Source organism: Enhydra lutris, unplaced genomic scaffold, assembly GCF_002288905.1.
Source record: "Enhydra lutris kenyoni isolate GAN:26980312 unplaced genomic scaffold, ASM228890v2 scaffoldscaffold3, whole genome shotgun sequence".
Lineage (NCBI taxonomy): Eukaryota > Metazoa > Chordata > Mammalia > Carnivora > Mustelidae > Enhydra > Enhydra lutris.
This window is the reverse complement of record NW_019154087.1, coordinates 4,292,673-4,311,562: the sequence shown is the minus strand read 5'-3', so window position 1 is coordinate 4,311,562 and position 18,890 is coordinate 4,292,673. Positions and strand designations below refer to the sequence as shown.

At 38.7% G+C, this 18,890-nt stretch overlaps 1 protein-coding gene across 2 annotated transcripts in view; it reads left to right on the top strand.

Annotated features, from left to right (window-relative positions):
- Positions 1–322: 322 nt before the first annotated feature.
- The window catches only part of LOC111155028 (La ribonucleoprotein domain family member 1B), a 131,905-nt gene continuing 113,337 nt past the window's right edge, over positions 323–18,890 (top strand). For both annotated transcript variants that reach the window (XM_022515046.1, XM_022515053.1), the window contains exons 1-4: positions 323–816; positions 14,077–14,135; positions 14,544–14,603; positions 15,936–16,110. In XM_022515046.1, coding sequence (XP_022370754.1) covers positions 324–816; positions 14,077–14,135; positions 14,544–14,603; positions 15,936–16,110 — 787 coding nt within the window. In that variant the 5' untranslated portion in view covers position 323. The remainder of the gene's footprint in view (positions 817–14,076; positions 14,136–14,543; positions 14,604–15,935; positions 16,111–18,890) is intronic.

Genomic DNA, 18,890 nt, shown 5'->3' with positions numbered 1-18,890 from the left:
GAGGGCTCGCGGCTCCCGGCTGCGGTGCCCGGCTGCGGCTTCCCTCTGCGGCGCCCGGTGCTTGTTGGCTGGCTCTGGGCGTGCGCCTGTGAGGCGGGCTGGGCCGGCGGGCGGTTAGCGCTCCGTTCCACGCGGGGAGGGGCGGCACGCCGGGCGCTGCACGGCGTCGGCCGACGCGGGCGGCGGTGGCGGCGGCGGCGGCGGCCGGGCTTTCGGGTTTTCTGTCCCAGGCCGGAGCCAGTCGGTTCCCCGGCGGAGAGACGGGCAGTCGGGCTCCCTGGCCCCGGGCCCCCCCCGGCGGGGGCGGCTGGGGCAAGGGGACGATGTCTACTCGCGCCGCGGTGCCTGCTGCTCACTCTCGGGAGGAGCCACCCGCGGTGGCTGCTGAGGAGTCGCTGTTGGTAACGGCGAGTCGGCAGGCCGAGCGGCTGTCCCCGCCCGAACGGGAGGGCAAGGAGGCGGCGAGTGAAGAGAGGGCCGCGACAGCCATCATCGCGGGTGCTCGAGGGGAGCCGTCGCCGGCTCTGGTGCTAGGGCACAGCGTGCCCCAGGCGGCGGTGCCCGTGAGACCCCTGGCGCTGCACCTGGCGCACAAGGCGCGCGGGCCCGGGGGTCCCTTTGGCGGGGAACCCCCGCCACCCCTGCCGAGGGACCCGCCGGCCGAGGACGCCCTGGTGGATGAGGCGGCGACTGGCCCCGAGGAAAAGCTGCAGCCGCCGCCGCCTAAGGAGAACCCCTGGACCAAAAAGCCTCTCCAGCACCTGTCCCCTGCTGGGACGGGACCGACACCTTCCCCACTGGAAACCCTCGAGGCAGGTCTGTGGTTTTTGCGGTGGGCAGTGGGAGGGTGTGTGCAGGGGTGATTCGTTTGGCTGTAGAGGCTGTCGTGGGACTGGGGGAGGGGCAGGCTTCCTTTCCCTGACAGTCGGAGGTATTTTGTTCCAAGGTGTCATTCACTCTGTCTATTTACATAAATGGACATCTGGGAAGGGAGCGGCAGGAAGAGGTGGGACCTCGGGTTCTCCTTGGCTGGTGGGGGCACTGCGGGAGTAACCTAGCGGAGCCGCTCGGCTGGCGCGGCCTCCATTGAGATTTGCCCCCCCCCCCACCCCGCCAAACGTGGTAGTGACTTGGGAAAGCTAACTTTAGGTAGATAGTGCTGTTCGTTCTATAGAAGGTTTTTGTGGATTTGTAAGAAAAAACGCGGGGGGGGGGGGGAAGCAAGTTGGAGCAAGGGGATTTATTTATAAGTGGAAGCGCGATTGTAATTTTTTTCGTTTTGAAGTAATTGACAAACTGAAAATCTGTTTTGTAAACAAATAGTCATATTAAAAATGCAACTGTACAGTAGTTGCTAATAAAATGCTTGGAATTATGATTGTGGTGGAAAATAATTAAACAGGAAAGTTGACAGGAGAGTGAATTGCACATTAGGTAAGTGATAGTCTTAACATTAGGTTAGCCATCCTCTTTAGAGGAGGCTAGATTATGCCACAGCATTTGAAAGCTGACCTATACAGTATGACCCTGGGTGCTTTATTTTGGTTGTAGTTTTTGTTTTAAGTTTAAATGGAAATACTAAATAACAAGAAGTAGTATCTCCTAGTCTTATTTTCTAAATTAAGCTTTAGTAAGTTAATTGAACCTTTTTTATAGAAATTACAGCTGATTCCTTGCATATCTTCATTTTCTCTTAAAATTAAAGGTTACCAGTAAAATGGGGAAAATATGAGCATGTTTACAGGGTTGTGAGGATCAAGGATTTAAAGAATGTGGTGTAACTGTAAGGTGATTGGTATAAATACATTATATTGCAGGTATATTAACATTTCTTTAAAGGAACTCCAATAGAGTGAAACAAGTGTTAATTGATTTCTTTAGTTTTTACATGGTAATACTCATTATTTTTTATAAATTTTGACACTTGCAGAAAAAATTACTTAGAAATTTGCTCTAAATTTAATATTACCATCATTCTTTTCTAGCTACAAAGATTTGTTTACTACTGTCACTAACTGAGGGACGAATTTATCTCCATAAATTTAGCAAAGAAAAAGAAAGCCCTTAATGAACCTTAATGGGCTGTCCAGCCTCCCTACTTGTAGATTTACACACAATTATAATTTATATTCCGTGAACTACCGAAAAAATGAACTGTCTTTTGATTGTAAAGTTGACAGGTTTTCAAACTTTCAAGGTAAGGCTCAGGAATCTTAATTGGAAATGTCCTTTTGAAAAGTATTTAACAGTTCAATTAACCTCAGGTGCCTTCCCTGGGGATCTTAATCTTTGTTGGAGGTTAAGAACAAGGTAATACTTGAGCTATGTTGTGGTTCATGGGAGTTTGGATTTTGTTGATGTCTCTCTGTACGCAATTCTTTCTATTTGTGGAACCCATTCTGTGCTTAGACAAATGCTATTCTTCACTACTTGGAGTAGTGTAGTAACTTCTAAACTCTCCATAGGATTGACTGTTCTACCACAACTTCTATCTGTAGTTGGGTAATTTAGAGATAATGGTGTAGAAATGCAGTGTTCTTAGAGACTTAGGTTCTAGTGCAGATATTGTTACTAACTAGCTAGTTGACTTATGGCAATTTTTCTGGGCCTTGTAAATGAATGAAATGGGTATATTCATCTCTTCAAGTCAATACCAGAGTGCCATCTGTAACCTGGGGTGCCCTGGCTTCCTGTTTTCCTAAGCAAATTTGCAACTTTAAGAACAATGAAATAGCAGAGGACCTTTAAGGTTCAGAGTAGGTGCAAACCAGTGATAATCTATTAGTGGGGGGTGCGGAGGGGGCTGTGCAATTTATCCTACAAACCAGGATACTGTAGAGAGGCAAAGAGAAGGATATTAATTATGCTGGAATAAGAGACTTAAACCATGCTTGTCCTGGCCTTACCTGGATCTTCTGTCACTCTCTTAATGAGGTACAGAAATTCCATCCACAAAATTTTGCCAGAGAGTTTATTATCAGAGATGGAAACATAGAAAATGAAGGGGATTATTTTGGGACAGATAATCATGAATTTTCTCTGTTAGAATGTGCTGTTCTAATTGAATGGCAGGTGAATCATTCTTGCTTCTTCAGCCTTTGTGAGACACTTCATACGACTTTTAGGATGGTTTTGGCTTGTGTATCGCTGTTTCTCTTAATCTAGATAAGGCCTTCATTTCAACCAAAGTCTGGCTCTTCCAAGGATAGTGTCACAGCATTTTTGAGTTCAGTCAGGAGACCAGAAAGGATTGTCCCCAGTCTGTCCTAACCTTCTTTAAAATACATTTATTCTGGAGAGCTGTATTAACCTCAGAGTATGGGATTTGCTAATTTCTTATTTGTATCTGTGGCTGTTTTCTGCATATCAAATATCAGCTTTCTAATATAATTTTGGTTCTTTTACTCAATGAAAACGTGGTATATAAAAATACTGATTTTTCCATCTTTTTCATCCTTAGTCTAATCTAACCTCATCAACTCTCCTTTTTCTTAATGTCTGTTTCCCAGAAACCTCAATTAAGCTTATTATTACCCTAAAAACATTTTAAGTAAATTATATAAGTGATATATAAATACATTCTTCTTGTGAAAACAGAACTTTTGATGTCTCCTTCAAGAAAAGAGATAATCATGCTGCTTGTTTACTGAATATCCTTTCAGATGTTTCTTACTATAGTGTTTTGCATATGTGTTTGGAACATAATATCATCTTCCATTTTTCATTTAAAGTTGATTGACCCTTTTTATTTTTTCTCTTTACAATAAGTGAGGGGGCATCTGGCTGACACAGTTGGTAGATCTTGGGGTAGTGAGTTCAAGCCCCCCATTGAGCATGGAGTCTACTTAAAAAATTACATACTTTTTGTATATATGTCTGATTTTCTCTAGGATAGATGATGAGCATTGGAATTGTTAGGTCACACGGTGTAGGTTAGTTGACAAGGTGTTCTCTAAAGAGACTGTACAAATTGATACTCCCCCTTTTAGAGTACAAGAATTAAGTAGTTTTTTAAGTGTTTTTTTTAAAGCACTCACTGTAGCAAAGTGGCATTTTACTACATTTCTCCCTTAAATATAAAATTATGTGGAATGTTGGTAATTATCAGTGCATTTTCTTAATTAAAACTTTGCCAAAGATTGTGGCCATAAAAATTAGACTGAGTAGAATTGACCTTGTGAAGTTGCATTCCCCCCCCCCCCCCCCCCCCCGCAAAACCTACTTAAATGTCCCACACATTGGTATATTGTTTGTTAACAAGAGAAGAGAGTACTTAATTTGGAAGGGAACTATAAGGTGTCTGGTCTTATCCTACCTTTCTAGCTTTTTGTTTATGTTCCTTTCTGTGTACCCTGTGTTTTGGATAAATGTGTTAGTTGTTCCTGACTGTTAAGGTTTTGCTCATCATCCTTCCTTTTGTTTTAATCTACTTATCCTTGAAAAAAAGTACAAATGCTGACTCTTGTATGTAGTCTTCTTGGCCTCTCTGAGCTGCTCTCCCTTAATAGTTTATAGCTCTCTTAATAGAAATTATCCCTAAGTGCCTTGTACTGGGATTACATATTCACATGTTTTATCTCTTTGTTTTATTTTATAATGTTCTTTAAGGCAAAGTCTCTCTTCTTGATGTTTGTGTATTGCCCACAGCAATGACTTTCATTTAAATGGTACTCAATTTGTGGACTTTATTAATTGGAAAGAAATCTGACTTTTTAAAATTATGATTAAATGCAATCATGCTGCGATAGACATCTTTCTTGGGGGGTTAACCACAGAGTCAGTCTTTAAAGAACAGATTGTACTAGTGACTCTAAAATTTTAACATGTTTAGGAATCCACTATGGGTGTTCAAATGCAGATCTGATTCTGTAGGACTTGATATTCTGTATAATTAGTTAAGTTCCCAGATGATGTCAGTGATGCTGATTCATATATCACAGTTTGAATAACAAGGGATTTCAATCCTAATGATGCACAATAAATCACTGTTAACAATTAAGGATGTTGCATCTACCTCACTAGGTAATAGTGTGGCACTTTTTGTTTTCTGTGTCCAAGACCTTAAAATGGATTGTTTTTCTTATCAATTTAGAATTACAGATTATAGTTTATATATTCGCAGGGTTAAAGAATAACAGTTTAAGGTACTGGAATATTACTCAAAAAGTTGCAGTAGTATAGTGTTTTACCAGTGATACTTAGAAAAACAGACATAAGAAGATCACACACTGTTCATGTGTATTTATATATATGTTTGAAGCCACTAGCGGCCTTTTCTTATGTTTCACCTGCTTGGGAAAAAAATTTATACATAATATATTTTTTTTTGTTTTTGTTTTTGTGTTTTTTTTTTAATTTTATTTTTTATAAACATATAATATATTTTTATCCCCAGGGGTACAGGTCTGTGAATCGCCAGGTTTACACACTTCACAGCACTCACCATAGCACATACCCTCCCCAATGTCAATAACCCCATCCCCCCCTCCCAACCCCCCTCCCCCCATCAACCCTCAGTTTGTTTTGTGAGATTGAGAGTCACTTATGGTTTGTCTCCCTCCCAATCCCATCTTGTTTCATTTACTCTTCTCCTACCCCCTTAACCCCCGATGTTGCATCTCCTCTCCCTCATATCAGGGAGATCATATGATAGTTGTCTTTCTCCGATTGACTTATTTCGCTAGGCATGATACCCTCTAGTTCTATCAACGTCGTCGCAAATGGCAAGATTTCATTTCTTTTGATGGCTGCATAGTATTCCATTGTGTGTATATATACAACTTCTTCTTTATCCATTCATCTGTTGATGGACATCTAGGTTCTTTCCATAGTTTGGTTATTGTAGACATTGCTGTTATAAACATTCGGGTGCACGTGCCCCTTCGGATCACTACGTTTGTATCTTTAGGGTAAATACCCAGCAGTGCAATTGCTGGGTCATAGGGTAGTTCTATTTTCAACATTTTGAGGAACCTCCATGCTGTTTTCCAGAGTGGTTGCACCAGCTTGCATTCCCACCAACAGTGTAGGAGGGTTCCCCTTTCTCCGCATCCTCGCCAGCATCTGTCATTTCCTGACTTGTTAATTCTAGCCATTCTGACTGGTGTGAGGTGATATCTCATTGTGGTTTTGATTTGTATTTCCCTGATGCGGAGTGATGTGGAGCACTTTTTCATGTGTCTGTTGGCCATCTGGATGTCTTCTTTGCAGAAATGTCTGTTCGTGTCCTCTGCCCATTTCTTGATTGGATTATTTGTTCTTTGGGTATTGAGTTTGCTAAGTTCTTTATAGGTTTTGGACACTAGCCCTTTATCTGATATGTCATTTGCAAATATCTTCTCCCATTCTGTCAGTTGTCTTTTGGTTTTGTTAACTGTTTCCTTTGCTGTGCAAAAGCTTTTGATCTTGATAAAATCCCAATAGTTCATTTTTGCCCTTGCTTCCCTTGCCTTCAGCGATGTTCCTAGGAAGATGTTGCTGCGGCTGAGGTCGAAGAGGTTGCTGCCTGTGTTCTCCTCAAGGATTTTGATGGATTCCTTTCTCACATTGAGGTCCTTCATCCATTTTGAGTCTATTTTTGTGTGTGGTGTAAGGAAATGATCCAATTTCATTTTTCTGCATATGGCTGTCCAATTTTCCCAACACCATTTATTGAAGAGGCTGTCTTTTTTCCATTGGACATTCTTTCCTGCTTTGTCGAAGATTAGTTGACCATAGAGTTGAGGGTCTATTTCTGGGCTCTCTATTCTGTTCCATTGATCTATGTGTCTGTTTTTGTGCCAGTACCATGCTGTCTTGATGATGACAGCTTTGTAATAGAGCTTGAAGTCCAGAATTGTGATGCCACCAACTTTGGCTTTCTTTTTCAATATTCCTTTGGCTATTCGAGGTCTTTTCTGGTTCCATATAAATTTTAGGATTATTTGTTCCATTTCTTTGAAAAACATGGATGGTACTTTGATAGGAATTGCATTAAATGTGTAGATTGCTTTAGGTAGCATAGACATTTTCACAATATTTCTTCTTCTAATCCAGGAGCATGGAACATTTTTCCATTTCTTTGTGTCTTCCTCAATTTCTTTCTTGAGTACTTTATAGTTTTCTGTGTATAGATTCTTAGTCTCTTTGGTTAGGTTTATTCCTGGGTATCTAATCGTTTGGGTGCAGTTGTAAATGGGATGGACTCCTTAATTTCTCTTTCTTCTGTCTTGTTGTTGGTATAGAGAAATGCACCTGATTTCTGTGCACTGATTTTATATCCTGATACTTTACTGAATTCCTGTACAAGTTCTAGCAGTTTTGGAGTGGAGTCTTTTGGGTTTTCCACATATAGTATCGTATCATCTGCGAAGAGTGATAGTTTGACTTCTTCTTTGCCGATTTGGATGCCTTTAATTTCCTTTTGTTGTCTGATTGCTGAGGCTAGGACTTCTAGTACTATGTTGAATAGCAGTGGTGATAACGGACATCCCTGCCATGTTCCTGACCTTAGCGGAAAAGCTTTCAGTTTTTCTCCATTGAGAATGATATTTGCGGTGGGTTTTTCATAGATGGCTTTGATAATATTGAGGTATGTGCCCTCTATCCCTACACTTTGAAGAGTTTTGATCAGGAAGGGATGCTGTACTTTGTCAAATGCTTTTTCAGCATCTATGGAGAGTATCATATGGTTCTTGTTCTTTCTTTTATTAATGTGTTGTATCACATTGATTGATTTGCGGATGTTGAGCCAACCTTGCAGCCCTGGAATAAATCCCACTTGGTCATGGTGTATAATCCTTTTAATGTACTGTTGAATCCTATTGGCTAGTATTTTGGTGAGAATTTTTGCATCTGTGTTCATCAAGGATATTGGTCTGTAGTTCTCTTTTTTGTGGGATCCTTATCTGGTTTTGGGATCAAGGTGATGCTGGCCTCATAAAATGAGTTTGGAAGTTTTCCTTCCATTTCTATTTTTTGGCACAGTTTCAGGAGAATAGGAATTAGTTCTTCTTTAAATGTTTGGTAGAATTCCCCCGGGAAGCCGTCTGGCCCTGGGCTTTTGTTTGTTTGGAGATTTTTGATGACTGTTTCAATCTCCTTACTGGTTATGGGTCTGTTCAGTCTTTCTATTTCTTCCTGGTTCAGTTGTGGTAGTTTATATGTCTCTAGGAATGCATCCATTTCTTCCAGATTGTCAAATTTGTTGGCATAGAGTTGCTCATAGTATGTTCTTATAATTGTCTGTATTTCTTTGGTGTTAGTTGTGATCTCTCCCCTTTCATTCATGATTTTATTTATTTGGGTCCTTTCTCTTTTCTTTTTGATAAGTCTGGCCAGGGGTTTATCAATCTTATTAATTCTTTCAAAGAACCAGCTCCTAGTTTCGTTGATTTGTTCTATTGTTTTTTTGGTTTCTATTTCATTGATTTCTGCTGTGATCTTTATGATTTCTCTTCTCCTGCTGGGTTTAGGGCTTCTTTCTTGTTCTTTCTCCAGCTCCTTTAGGTGTAGGGTTAGGTTGTGTACCTGAGCCCCTTTCTTGTTTCTTGAGAAAGGCTTGTACCACTATATATTTTCCTCTCAGGACTGCCTTTGTTGTGTCCCACAGATTCTGAACCGTTGTGTTTTCATTATCATTTGTTTCCATGAATTTTTTCAATTCTTCTTTAATTTCCTGGTTGACCCATTCATTCTTTAGAAGGATGCTGTTTAGTCTCCATGGATTTGGGTTCTTTCCAAATTTCTTCTTGTGATTGAGTTCTAGCTTCAGAGCATTGTGGTCTGATAATATGCAGGGAATGATCCCAATCTTTTGATACCAGTTGAGACCTGATTTAGGACCGAGGATGTGATCTATTCTGGAGAATGTTCCATGTGCACTAGAGAAGAATGTGTATTCTGTTGCTTTGGGATGAAATGTTCTGAATATATCCGTGATGTCCATCTGGTCCAGTGTGTCATTTAAGGCCTTTATTTCCTTGTTGATCTTTTGCTTGGATGATCTGTCCATTTCAGTGAGGGGAATGTTAAAGTCCCCTACTATTATTGTATTATTGTCGATGTGTTTCTTTGATTTTGTTATTAATTGGTTTATATAGTTGGCTGCTCCCACGTTAGGGGCATAGATATTTAAAATTGTTAGATCTTCTTGTTGGACAGATCCTTTGAGTATGATATAGTGTCCTTCCTCATCTCTTATTATAGTCTTTGGTTTAAAATCTAATTGATCTGATATAAGGATTGCCACTCCTGCTTTCTTCTGATGTCTATTAGCATGGTAAATTCTTTTCCACCCCCTCACTTTAAATCTGGAGGTGTCTTCAGGTTTAAAATGAGTTTCTTGTAGTCAACATATAGATGGGTTTTGTTTTTTTATCCATTCTGATACCCTGTGTCTTTTGATTGGGGCATTTAGCCCATTAACATTCAGGGTAAGTATTGAGAGATATGAATTTAGTGCCATTGTATTGCCTGTAAGGTGACTGTTATTGTATATTGTTTCTGTTCCTTTCTGATCTACTAGTTTTAGGGTCTCTCTGCTTAGAGGACCCCTTTCAATATTTCCTGTAGAGCTGGTTTGGTGTTTGCAAATTCTTTCAGTTTTTGTTTGTCCTGGAAGCTTTTAATCTCTCCTTCTATTTTCAATGATAGCCTAGCTGGATATAGTATTCTTGGCTGCATGTTTTTCTCGTTTAGTACTCTGAATATATCATGCCAGCTCTTTCTGGCCTGCCAGGTCTCTGTGGATAAGTCTGCTGCCAATCTAATATTTTTACCATTGTATGTTACAGACTTCTTTTCCCGGGCTGCTTTCAGGATTTTCTCTTTGTCACTAAGACTTGTAAATTTTACTATTAGGTGACGGGGTGTGGACCTATTCTTATTGATCTTGAGGGGGGTTCTCTGAACCTCCTGGATTTTGATGCTTGTTCCCTTTGCCATATTGGGGAAATTCTCTCCAATAATTCTCTCCAATATACCTTCTGCTCCCCTCTCTCTTTCCTCTTCTTCTGGAATCCCAGTTATTCTAATGTTGTTTCGTCTTATGGTGTCACTTATCTCTCGAATTCTCCCCTCGTGGTCCAGTAGCTGTTTGTTCCTCTTTTGCTCAGCTTCTTTATTCTCTGTCATTTGGTCTTCTATATCGCTAATTCTTTCTTCTGCCTTATTTATCCTAGCAGTGAGAGCCTCCATTTTTGATTGCACCTCATTAATAGCTTTTTTGATTTCAACTTGGTTAGATTTTAGTTCTTTTATTTCTCCAGAAAGGGCTTTTATATCTCCTGAGAGGGTTTCTCTAATATCTTCCATGCCTTTTTCGAGCCTGGCTAGAACCTTGAGAATCGTCATTCTGAACTCTAGATCTGACATATTACCAATGTCTGTATTGATTAGGTCCCTAGCCTTTGGTACTGCCTCTTGTTCTTTTTTTTGTGGTGAATTTTTCCGCCTTGTCATTTTTGTCCAGATAAGAGTATATGAAGGAGCAAGTAAAATACTAAAAGGGTGGCAACAACCCCAGGAAAATATGCTTTAGCCAAATCAGAAGAGATCCCAAATTGTGAGGGGGGAGAACGGGGATAAAAAGGTTCAGAAAGGAAAAAAAAAAAAAAGAAACAATTAGAAAAAGAAAACCAATAAAGAAAAAATATAAAAAGGAAAAAAATATATATATATTAGATAAACTAGTTAAAAAACGTTAAAAAAGAAAAGGGTAAAAGTTAAAAAAATTTAGCAGAAGAAGAGAAAAAAAAATTGAAAAAGAAAAAAAAAATTAAATTAACTGCACGGCTAAGGAATCATGGGGAGAAAGCCATGAGTTCCGTGCTTTGCTTTCTCCTCCTCTGGAATTCCGCTGCTCTCCTTGGTATTGAAACTGCACTCCTTGGTAGGTGAACTTGGTCCTGGCTGGGTTTCTTGTTGCTCTTCTGGGGGAAGGGCCTGTTGTAGTGATTCTCAAGTGTCTTTGCCCCAGGCGGAGTTGTACCGCCCTTACCAGGGGCCAGGCTGAGTAATCCGCTCAGGTTTGCTTTTGGGAGCTTTTGTTCCCTGAGCACTTTCTGTAGAGTTCTGGAAGATGGGAATGAAGATGGCGGCCTCCCATTCTCCGGCCCGGAGGAGCCGAGAGCCCGGGGCCCCACTCCTCAGTGCGCCCTCAGAGAACAGCGCCCAATTACTCCCGTCACCCTGGCCTCCGGCCGCGCTCTGAGCTGACAGCCTGTGACCGGTTCAAGGTAACCCCGAGCTTAGAGCTCACTCCTCGGCTCTGTCTCTGTAGCCGGCTTCCCCGTTCTAATACCTGTAAGCTCTGCGACACTCAGACACCCCCGATCCTTCTGTGACCCTGAGGGACCTGAGGCCACGCTGACCCTGCGTGGGCTTCACCCCGGTTAAGCCTCTGGAGCGATGTCCCTCAGTGGAACTGACTTTTAAAAGTCCTGATTTTGTGCTCCGTTGCTCCGCTGCTTGCAGGGAGCCGGCCCCTCCCCCCGCGGTCTATCTTCTCGTCGCTTTGGATTCACTTCTCCACCAGTCCTACCTTTCAGAAAGTGGTTGATTTTCTGTTTCTAGAGTTGCTGTTCTTCTTCTCTTCGATCTCCCGTTGGATTTGTAGGTGTTTGCAATCTTTAGATAAGCTATCTAGCTGATCTCCCGCTACCTGAAGTAGTCTCAGCCTGCTACTTCTCCACCATCTTGACTCCTCTATACATAATATATTTTAATTATTTTAATTTTCTAGACTGGCTTGCTTTTTTAGTCTTAGGTTTTCTCTAAAAACATGCAGAGCAATTTCATTCATTTTAGTTAAAATTACCTTTCCTAGGCTTGTTTTACCTGTTCTCTCTATGTGTATATAAATTATTTTAAAAAAGCTGAAGTCAAAATGTCTTCCTAAACGTGCAAAGAAATAAATATTCCTTCCCAACTTATTTCTTCATTTTTTTTCTAGAGATATACTCAGTGTCTGAGTAGAGTATGGAACTTTATTTTTGTTTTTGTTTTAAGATTTTATGTATTTATTTGACAGAGAGATCACAAGTAGGCAGAGAGGCAGGCAGAGGGAGAGGGGGAAGTAGGCTCCCTGCTGAGCAGAGACCCCCCCCCCTCCTCCATGTGGGGCTTGGTCCCAGGACCCTGAGATCATGACCTGAACTGAAGGCAGAGACTTAACCCACTGAGCCACCCAGGCACTCCCCCACCCACCCCCTGGTGTACTGGTCTTTAAATCAACAGATTATTAATTTTTTGTCATGTTCAGTTATGTTTAAAAAAATTTTGTTGATAACTTAATTGTGCCATTTAGTAATGAAGTTAAAAAGTTTATTTTTATGTGCTCAGAATAATTTTTATCTTTATTTTATGACCTTAATTTTGTGATTATTGATGTCTAATTGATTTGTAATAAAGCTAAATAAAACCTGCTTGTGTGCCCCTCTCCCTTATTATTTTCCATTACATCAAATATTTTGTATAAGGCTTTATTTTGTAACTACCAGACACCTACCTTGTTGGACTTAGCAGGGACATGTTCTCCACTTTGTTGTTCTCCAATGTTCTATATTGTATAACTTTCAAAAACATACATAGTATATATAGAACATACTTCAGTCAAATTCTAAATAATGTTCAGGCAAATACTGTTCTTTATTAAATTAGATTTTTTTCTTTTTTTTTTAAGATTTAATAACTTATCTTTATTTTTTTAATTTAATTTTCTTTTTCAGTGTTCCAAGATTCATTGTTTATGCACCACACCCAGTTTCCTGTCCCCATTTTTTGTCCTGTTTACCCATATTTTTTAATCTAATTTTTTTTTAAATTTTTTTAAAGATTTTTATTTATTTATTTGAGAGAGAGACAGTGAGAGAGAGCATGAGCAAGGAGAAGGTCAGAGGGAGAAGCAGACTCCCCATGGAGCCGGGAGCCCGATGTGGGACTCTATCCCGGGACTCCGGGATCATGACCCGAGCCGAAGGCAGTCGTCCAACAAACTGAGCCACCCAGGTGTCCCTAATCTAATTTTTCTTAATGAAATGTTTTATCCTTATGCATATTTATACATGTATACACATCCATATGTATATGTATACTTAAAAAAGAATAAAAGAAATACCTGTGTACTCGTTATTCTGCTTTAGGAATAAAATTACTATAATATTCAAGATTCTTTTATGTCCATCCCTGGTGACATCTTAATCCTTCATCTCTCTTCTTTTGATAAGTTCTCTATGTCTTTTTAAAATCTGCTTCTGAGTTTTAACTCAAAGATTACTTTATTCTGGGAATTGGTCGTTGCCATGATTTTATGGGTTTATCTTTTGCTGGATTATTAGTTTTTCTGTAAATACAGATCCCAAGTTTATTCTGCTTTTCCATATTTACTTTAGATCAAGTTTAGGTTGGTGATGCACCATTTGGTCATCTTGCTAAGTAACGAACCAACCAAAAGACAATGTAAGGTTTCATTTAGAGAGTCAGTCTCTCTCTGTGTCTTTATTTATTTTTATTGTTAACTTACTCAAAATGGGACAAGTGGGAATACCATGACAGGTACAAACTTCTATTTTTTTTTTTTTTTTAATGACTTCATCTATGTACAACCTATTGTGGTTGTCAAACTTGTTTTCAAGGACAAATAGTTTGAAGTCTTCTGATTTATCTTCTGGATAGTCCTTGATGACATCAGTGTATGAATTATGTAGCAAAATGTATCCCTTTGGGAAGTGAGTTTCTAACTTTACTATATTAAAACATGTTACTATTTCTAATTTTTCATGTTGTATTCTGTCAGAGAAAGGATTGGTCTGTCAGTTTAGTTTATGTTAACTGATAATTCTAGGTATTGATTTGAGTACTGAAGACCAGTTTGAATCTGTGTTGGAACTGTAGTTGTTTTCTTACTAGGAATTTGAGTTTCAGAACTTTGGATTCTGTTGGAAATGGTGAGGAAACTGGCTTACTGAAATTGATACAATAGTTATTTTGTTAAATATATTGAATTAAGTGATTGTAAAACCAAATCTAAAAAAAAAACCCCTAATTTTATTTTGTTTTTGTTTTTGTTTTTTGTTTTTGTTCTGTTTTGTTTTTTAGAGCTCAGTTCCCCCAAAATTATAAAAGCAGGAAAACTCAAGACAAAGAAATCCAACAAGGTGTGTTTTTAAGCTATATTCTTCTTAGCTATGTTGATTTTGAAAATTGGTGTGTTAGAAACTGTTAGATTATTGTGTACTTTTCTTCTAGTTGTATCATTGATGTTAGGTTAAAGTTAATATACTAGAGAACTGTAGCCTTTGTCCAAATCCTGCATGTATTAATTTATTCTATTATCTTATGTAAATCAATTTAGTGTCATTAAATAGTTCCAGAAGGTGGATCATAAGACCCATGCATTATTATTTTAGTGTTCTGTTGTTTGCAGAGATTTTTGAGTTAATTTGGCAAATACCTACATATAATTGTATGTAGGTGATTTTTAAAATTGCTTTCACTTTTAGAAAATATTTTTTCTATTTAAGATTTCTAATTTGCAGATATAACACTTATTTATTACTTCTTAGGCTAGTGATTTCAGCGATATGGCGAATTGGCCAACACCAAGTGAATTAGTGAACACTGGAGTGAGTATTGTTTTAAGACTTTTTCTTAATGAAGAGAAAATAGTCTCATTTCAACATGCAAAATTTATTTTATTTCAGATTTAGAGAATTACATTAATAAAGAAGTGCTGAAAACTTAAGAGCTATCCTTTTTATAGTCTAACCCACTTTTCAGAACCTGATTTTATTCATCATGTTGTCTTCATCTCATTGTATTCTCAAGAAGTAATCTTACATGTGGAAGGGGTGATTAACCTGCTGTTATCTTCATATAATGCCTACAATTAAAGAGATTAAAAACATTTTTTTTTTAAAGATTTACTTACTTGAGAGAGATAGAGAACCCCATGCACAGGAGTGGGAGAGGAAGAGAATCTCAAGCAGACTCTGCTGAGCTCAGAGCCCTAGGCAGGGGTCCATCCCAGGACCCTGAAATCATGACCTGAGCTGAAATCAGGAGTCTGCTACTCAACAGTCTGAGCCACCCAGGTGCCCCAAAAGAGATTAATTTTTAACATGAGTCTAATTTGAAGCCCATTTTATTTCAGAATTTGTTACATTTTTTGATACATAATCTTTTCAATATGTTTTGAAGTGCTAATTATATATACACACATGTATGCATTTATGAATAGCATATCAAATCAAGTGTTCAGTGAATGGATTTTTAATTTATTTTTAAAGATTTTATTTATTTATTTGAGAGAGGCAGGGAGGCACAAGTGGGATGGGGCAGAAAGTAAAGGGAGAAGCATACTCCTCACTGAGAACTTACTTGACATGGGGCACAATCCCAGGACCCCCAGATCATGACCTGAGCTGAAGGCAGATTTTTTTTTTTTAAAGATTTTATTTATTTATTTGACAGAGATCACAAGTAGGCAGAGAGGCAGGCAGAGAGAGAGAGGGAAGCAAGCTCCCCGCTGAGCAGAGAGCCCGATGTGGGACTCGATCCCAGGATCCTGGGATCATGACCTGAGCCGAAGGCAGAGGCTTTAACCCACTGAGCCACCCAGGTGCCCCTGAAGGCAGATTTTTTAAAGCTTTTATTTATTTATCAGAGAGAGAGAGGGAGAGGGAGAGGGAGAGCGAGAGCACATGCACACAAGCAGGGGGAATGGCAGGCAGAGGGAGAAGCAGGCTCGCTGCTGAGCAAGGAGCCGATGTGGGACTTGATCCCAGGACTCTGAGGTCATGACTCATGTTGAAGACAGGTACTTAATCGATTGAGCCACCCAGGTGCTTCTCCAACCCCTGATTTTTAATTTAAACTATGAAAGAAACAAAAAGATGTTTCTGAGATACTCTATCAATGTTCATGGAAATTGTTTCATTCAGAAAAACTTTTTGCAGTGCCAGAGTGTCATCAGCCAAGGAAATAAGAAGCCACAAAATAGAAAAGAAAGAGAAGACAAGGTTGAAAAGAGAATTAGCAGTGAGAGCAAAGAAAGCCGGGAAACAAAATTAGATGGTCCTGGTGAAAATGCCAGTGAGGATGAGACTCAGTCAAGTAATCAACGAAAGAGAGGTTAGTTCATCTATAACCTCATTTTTCCAGCAGTTTTATTGATATAATTGATATATAACATTGTGTAGCTTAAAGTATACAACACAGTGGTTATATTGTGAAGTGATTCCCACAATTTTAGTTAATATCTATTTTCCCTGAGTCACAATTTTCTTATGATGAGAACTTTTAAGATCTAGTCTCTTAGCAACTTTCAGATACATAGTACAGTATTGATAACTGTAGTCACCATGCTGTAATATTACATCTCCAGAACTTATTTGTCTTATAACTGGAAGTTTGTACCTTTTGACCACTTTCACTCATTTCCCCACACCACAACCACCAGTCTGTTCTCAGTTACTGTGAATTCAACCATTTTAGATTCCACATGTAATTAAGATCATACTGTATTTATCTTTCTGGCTTATTTCACTTACCATAATGCCTGCACGGTCCATTCATGTTGTTGCAAATGGAAGGATTTCCTTCTTTCTCATGACCTTCTTTCCTTCTTTCTCAATAATATTCCATTGTATATTTATACATCATATTTTCTTTATCCGTTCATTTGCCAATGGACACGTAGGTTGTTTCCAAGTCTTGGTTAGATGGTCCTGGTGAAAATGTCACTGAGGATGAGGCTCAGTCAAGTAATTAATGAAAAGAGGTTAATTTAACTATATCTTCGTTTTGATTTTAATTTTTTGAAGAAAGTCGTAGTAATGAATTATATTTAATTAGTTGATTCCTAGTAGTCACCAATAGGTATTTTAGATTTCTTCAGGATTCTAGCTGCAGTAGTAGCTGATTTGGTTTTGTAACATTCTTGAACTATTAGGTTTTTCTTTATTTCTTTTGACTTATACTCTACGTAGTATATAATGAAGTTATAGAGCTTGGCATGGATAAATTCTTTTTTTAAAAAATATATTCTTGAATTTAATATATTCTTGAAAAGTGTGATAATTATTTTTGAAATCTGCAGTGGAACTGCTCCCTGTTTTTCAGGGAGTACCTTTTTTTTTTTTCCTTTTTAAAGATTTTATTTATTTATTTGACAGAGAGCACAGCAGAGGGAACAGCAGGCAGAGGGAGAGGGAAAAACAGGTTCTGCTGAGCAGGGAGCCCAATGCAGGGCTCCATCCCAGGATGCTGGGATCATGACCTAAGCTGAAGGTAGACACTTAATGACTGAGCCACCCAGGTGCCCCTTTCAGGGAGTTCTGAGTAAATATTTTCTAAGAGAAAAATTTGGGCCAACTTTTTTTTTTTCCATAGCATTTCTCCATTAAATTACCCATTGAAGAAAAAATAGTCTTTGTATCCTTTTCCATATATTTTACACAACTTTTCATGTGTCTCTAGGGACAGATTATGATTTAACTGCTTTGTAAGAGCATATACACATTCAGTGTTCTGAGCCTAGGTTAAAGTGTTTTCAGGGACCCTCAGGCAGAAAAGTTCTTTTAAACTGTTGGAAGGTCAGTAGCTGAGACAAGGTGAGCATTGGGAGAAGTGACAAGAGATGCTGTGGGAGAAGTAAGCAAGTTCACGTTGTGCAGGGCTTCAGTAGTGTGGAATTAGCATTTTGAGTGCTGTGGGAAGCCATTAAAGCATTTTAATTCATGGAAGTGATGTGACATGGGAGGGGACATTTTATAATGAGGTGTAATTTCCAGCCAACTTCTTTAATAATGGAACTAATAGTATACTGTATATTGAGCACTTACATGATTTTTTAAAAATATCTAATCCTTAGCTTTAGGGTAAGCATATTAGGCTCACTTGATACAATGAGCCAAGGCTAATTGCTCAAAAGTGGTTTGCAATAGGACAACCATGTGGTTGTTAGTCAAAAATTTCCCCATTCCTTAAACATATTTGTCACTTAGCTTTTTTATGCTGCTTAGATACATTAAGTCTTTTTTGATTGTCTAGAATTCATACAGATGATAGGTATGTCATTCTGCTTTAAAATTTGTCTTCTGTGTTAGTTGCTATAATTAAAAGTGATCAGACAACACTAAAATCCAGGTTTTTATAGATAAACTCATACAAGAGTCATGAATTGACTCTCCTTGGAGCACCCTTTTTTTAAATAAAAAAAAAAAAACAAAAACAAACCAAAAACAAAGCCTTTAAGGAAAGGCTTGTTTATACCAGAGAATCTCCCTGATAGAATTTATAGTATGAAATTTAAAGAGTTTTTTGATTCTTTCATATTCTCTTCCTTGTCTGTGAGTAGTTTGCAGGATTTATAGGAAATCAGTATTGTAGTTGCATACTGGTAATTCCCTTTCCCTCAATTACCGTAGTAGTTTTTCCTTTGCACATGAGTCTTGCTGTTTTAATCAAAAATATATATTGAATAGAAGACTAAATATTTTGAAACTTTACCTATGGATTCCACAAATTAAGTAATCTTCAGAATTTCACTATAGTATAACAATTACACTATCATTTAGTCAGCAAAAGAAGTTAAATTGCTTGTATCTCATCTCAAGAAAGTGTGTAGTCGCTATAAAGAGATTTATCAAATGCAGTTAGACAAATTTTATACCCTAATTTTGAGAAACCTATTTCATTATTAGTAATGCTGGGTAAACGACTATTTTGGACAGTAACCTGAAACCAAAAATGTTTTGAATCCTTAGCCAAACTTTCAGTGTGTACTTTATAATGTCTTATTAGATACCCCATTCTAAAGCGAGAGTCAGTTATTAGGAGCAGTGTATTTCATGTACTGCTTATTCATCAGAATTAAAAGAGTGGACATTTTTCTTGAAAGTAAAGAAAAC